The 4,340-nt window shown below is 29.3% G+C and overlaps 2 protein-coding genes across 2 annotated transcripts; both read right to left on the bottom strand.

Annotated features, from left to right (window-relative positions):
* Positions 1–288: 288 nt before the first annotated feature.
* Positions 289–1,446, bottom strand: LOC131658900 (F-box protein SKIP23-like). Its single transcript, XM_058928149.1, has one exon. The coding sequence runs from the start codon at positions 1,444–1,446 to the stop codon at positions 289–291; it is 1,158 nt and encodes a 385-aa protein (XP_058784132.1).
* Positions 1,447–3,297: 1,851 nt separating this feature from the next.
* On the bottom strand, positions 3,298–4,071 carry LOC131658899 (uncharacterized). Its single transcript, XM_058928148.1, has one exon. It carries the CDS (start codon positions 4,069–4,071, stop codon positions 3,298–3,300), a length of 774 nt encoding a protein of 257 aa, XP_058784131.1.
* Positions 4,072–4,340: the final 269 nt, after the last annotated feature.

The following is a 4,340-nucleotide window of genomic DNA, read 5'->3' as shown; positions in this document are numbered from 1 at the left end:
TAAACACATAACACTTTATTTTACATCGCAAGGTGAACAATTTTTTAAAAATCGGACCAATCAAGAAATCGATGACATCTAACATTAAATATAAATCCTTAGTAATATAATAATTTAAAATTACAGTAAAATTCCTAAAATTAAAACACAAAAAAACCGACATTAGTTAAAATGTTTAAAATATATAGTGTTTTTATTCTCAAATGAAAGTTCTTAAATTCTTTTCACAATCCATAAAGGTAAACGTAAATCCTAGTCAAAAGAGTACATCAATGAACAAAAATAACATTATTTCAATTCAAAATTGTTCGGTGGAATAATCCATACAGCAGGTGGCATTCGTCTAAACCAAGGTTCAAAAGGGCAATGTTGATTAAATTTGTCCTCTTTTACGTTGTAGATTCTCATATCAGATGGTCCATTAGGGTAAGGCTTTGGGGTGTCTTCGTAAAAATCATCTGTATAATAAATTGAATCTTTTTTAAGATAGTTAGAGAAATATGAAGCCGACATAGATACAGAATCACTATCACCCACAAATAAGACATTATCTCCCAAGCTATTAAGCTTTAACATTTGAATAAGTTTACCACTTTGAAGATCCAATTCTAATTTATACACTTCAAATTTTTCTGCACCACTGCTAGGCATTTCATCATCATCAGGATAACCGATAAATTTTCTTACTAGCCATAAGTCTCCTTCTAATGATTTTACAAGATAAGCTCTATGAGCATAATCTCCCCCCTTCAAAGAAACAACTTTGGAAATTACCTTTTTCTTCCTCAAATTACACAAATCAAAAGAGACAATGTTATTCCATCGTCCTATAACATAGACTAAATCTTTATAGAATATAGCATCATTAAAGCAACAATGATCCGTATCAATATAAGTCCAAATCTTTTGTCCAGCCTTTAGAAAAGCAACACATTTACGCATACTGTAAATGCATACAACAACATAATCGTGTGGCCTAATTGTTGGATCGGCAGATAAAACAACCTTATGCACATTACACTCATAATACGTTTTTCTTCTTAGTATATCCATCATGTAGATGGGTGGTAAACGGATGGAAAGAGCATTTTTAAAAGGATTGAGGAGTGTTATAAGTGTAACTTCAGAACTAGAATCCACCTTAGCTAGCCAACCATGACTCGAACCACAAAATCTTTTGTTATGAGGTACGAATAGTTTTAAATCATAATCCCTTTTGGATGAAATCGCATATAAACTTCTTTTGGTTCTGATCTTATTTCTTGTGGGAATCATCAACATCGGCAATACATTATTTTGTATTTGTCGATTTTGATAATTGAACTTTGCAATAAAATACCAATTCTTACATACCTTACTGAAATATATGTGATCTACACGTTCACCTAACTTATCAAAAATCAAACTTAAAGGAAGTGGTTCTAAATTCCCCCAATCTACCTCCATAGAAATATGAAAAAAGAGAAAGACTTTATTTTCTTCTGAAAGCAAGAGAAAAAAGGTAAAAGTATCCGAAAATCAAAGTGCACATAGTTGTTGCGGTTTGATACATTTATAATAAAATTTTCAATTTTTACTATCTTAATATGACTAAAAATTAGGAATTCTGTTAAGGAAAATCTTTGCAACTAAAAAATAGGAATTCAGTTAAGGAAAATATTTGCAATTTATAAGGGCTTTCAATGTTTGGGTCAATCTCATTAATGCATCTAAATCAAATATTCAAAATATAATTTTGTTTTAAATTTTTTTCTACTGTTTTCTTTTTACAATTCTAAATCAAATAATCAACAAAAAATTTCCTCCACTAAGAAGCTAGGATTTCCTAAATAAAAGGAAAGCGTTGCTTTTTTAAAAGCTTACTAATCACTTACTAAGAAAAAAATTCACTGCCAAATCATCTTAATACTTTTAAATTAATTGTATAATATAATTAATTAATAAATTCTTATTAAATTGAATGAGAGTGTAAAACTATTTTACATGGTCATTGTATTACTTTTAATCTCACTAACAAATTAATAAAACTATCTTATTTTTGTTATACAAAAACTATGTCATCTCTATAAAAATTTTATATCTTTTAAAATGAATAAATAAATAAACTAAAAGTAATTATTTATTACCACGTATGCGGAGACATCACAATTTTTTAAAGGTTTAATCAATAACCAGAAAAATATTCGTGTTAATGCTGGGATTGTAATATAATATTATTTAAATATTATTATTAAATAAATTATATATTTTTTATTAAAAAATATAATAATAGAAATTTAAAATAGGGTTTACAAATTTAGTTAAATGTTTTTCTTTCTGGATTCACATAAAAGTGTTAATTTTTTTATTACTTTTTCACCATCCTCTGTATTTTGATGGTATTTTTTAATGTTATTTTTTATGGATTTACATATAATTTTAATTTTTTTCCTAATCTATTCAAGGTTCATCCATGGAGGTTTGTTTGAAAAGCGAGAAGAAAGACAAATAAATTGATAGTTTCCTACTTCTTCTCTGAATTTTCTCCAACACAGGAAATTACACATTTATTCCAACCTGTATGAAGTTTGATAACCTTGCAAAAAAAGTAATAGCTTCTTGCTTTTTTGAAAATTCTGCAAGCAAGGGTTAACTCATCATTAAATGTGTCCTGCTACCTTTATTAGCTATGGCAGTCTTCTACTGCTTTTTTGCACGATTTGAGGTCTGTTTCACGACAATTAAGGTCTATTTTGCTACAGGACATGATGTAAAACAACAATACCAAAAGTCACTCTTAAATTGCTTACGATCTTTCTTCTAATATGTAAATATTTAGTTCAACTGTTCTATGGTCTTTCTTCTAATATGTAAATATTTAGTTCAACTATTCCTTGGAGGTAGCAGATATAGAACATGAAAAAGTCTTTTTTATAATATAAGAAAGTTCCACGTGCAATTCATATAAAAAAAAGTTCTTTGTACAATTTAATTTTAAAATATGTCATCTAAATTTTCTTTTTTTTCACTTAATGATCTTAATGATTTGTGTAAGTATTGCCTTTAATGTATTTTATTTTTTATGATTAATATAAAAATTGTTTTTGTAACTTCTTATCTTTAATATGGATAATTATATATCAATATTAATATTAGTAATTAATGATAATAAAAGGGTAAGTTTGTTTACAATTTTCAATAAATGTAGTATCAATTAGACTATGACTGTGCTTTGCATATAAATTTTTTTATAAATAAATTTGTATTACACATATTTTTAATTTAAATTCATGATTTTTTTTTGTGACAAAAACAAACTCAATGCCTTTCATTAATCAAATGTGACACAATACAGAGAGGAGTCTCATTAATAACATGACGCCTAGACCAAGAATTGACCGCCTTAGTTAACTTATGGGCAACCGAATTCGCTTGGCGCTTTATGAACTTGACCTCAAAGTTTGGAAAGAAATGTAACAAATTCTTAATGGCTAAAATAACATGGCTAAATTCAGATCTACCAACTTGATTTTTGAGAATGGCTTTCACCACCAACTGGGAGTCGCTTTCAAAAATAACATTATTCAACTGAAGGGAAATAGCACCTTGTATCGCTTCTTTCAACGCCATTGCTTCCGCCACATTAGTTGGTAATAAACCGTAGTCCCAAGCTACACCTGCGATAATAAAATGACCACCATTGTTTCTAACACACCATCCTCTATTCGACGTACCCAACCTATTATTATAGCCGGCATCAACATTGCACTTGAATGTACCTTCATCAGGAGGTGTCCAAACGGTAGGTGGAGGATGTTCCTGTACCCCCTCATCAGTCCTTCTTTCTAAGAACCAATCCCGCCAATTGAAGTAGGCTTGCAAACCAATTTTTGTCGCCTCTTCCCGCGTGTCATTCCAAACAATATTATTCCTATTCTTCCATATTTCATCCAACAGCACCGCGAACCTACCGGCGTCCCTCATACCCTCTCTATGACAAATATCAAGAATAAAGGATTTAACATCATTAAAATTATGGATACGGGGTTCAATCAAAGAAGACAAACCTGCTGCCCGCCAACTCTGGACCATGGAATTATGTAACAGCCCGAATTTTATTATTTGGCTAATTAAATTAAATAAGGATTTATTTACTTAATTTGGACGAAGTTTGATAATTAATTGGATCGTCGGTGTTATTGAGAAACGTGTTCAAATTATTAAGTGAAGTTAGAATTTATTCGGTTAATCGAAGAATTAATAAAGTGGAGTATGTAGAGAAATAATATTAGAAATAATATTATTATTGGATTTTACTTATTTGAGATAAAGTCGGATTTAATTGGATTAATTGGAAAATA

This window comes from Vicia villosa, linkage group LG3, assembly GCF_029867415.1.
Source record: "Vicia villosa cultivar HV-30 ecotype Madison, WI linkage group LG3, Vvil1.0, whole genome shotgun sequence".
Classification (NCBI taxonomy): domain Eukaryota; kingdom Viridiplantae; phylum Streptophyta; class Magnoliopsida; order Fabales; family Fabaceae; genus Vicia; species Vicia villosa.
The sequence above is the reverse complement of the archived record's forward strand: the minus strand, read 5'-3'. Positions and strand labels throughout refer to the sequence as shown.

Bases quoted from the DNA above. Each gene is read 5' to 3' on its own strand.
- LOC131658900 (XM_058928149.1), bottom strand. From the start codon at position 1,446: ATGGAGGTAGATTGGGGGAATTTAGAACCACTTCCTTTAAGTTTGATT.
- LOC131658899 (XM_058928148.1), bottom strand. From the start codon at position 4,071: ATGGTCCAGAGTTGGCGGGCAGCAGGTTTGTCTTCTTTGATTGAACCC.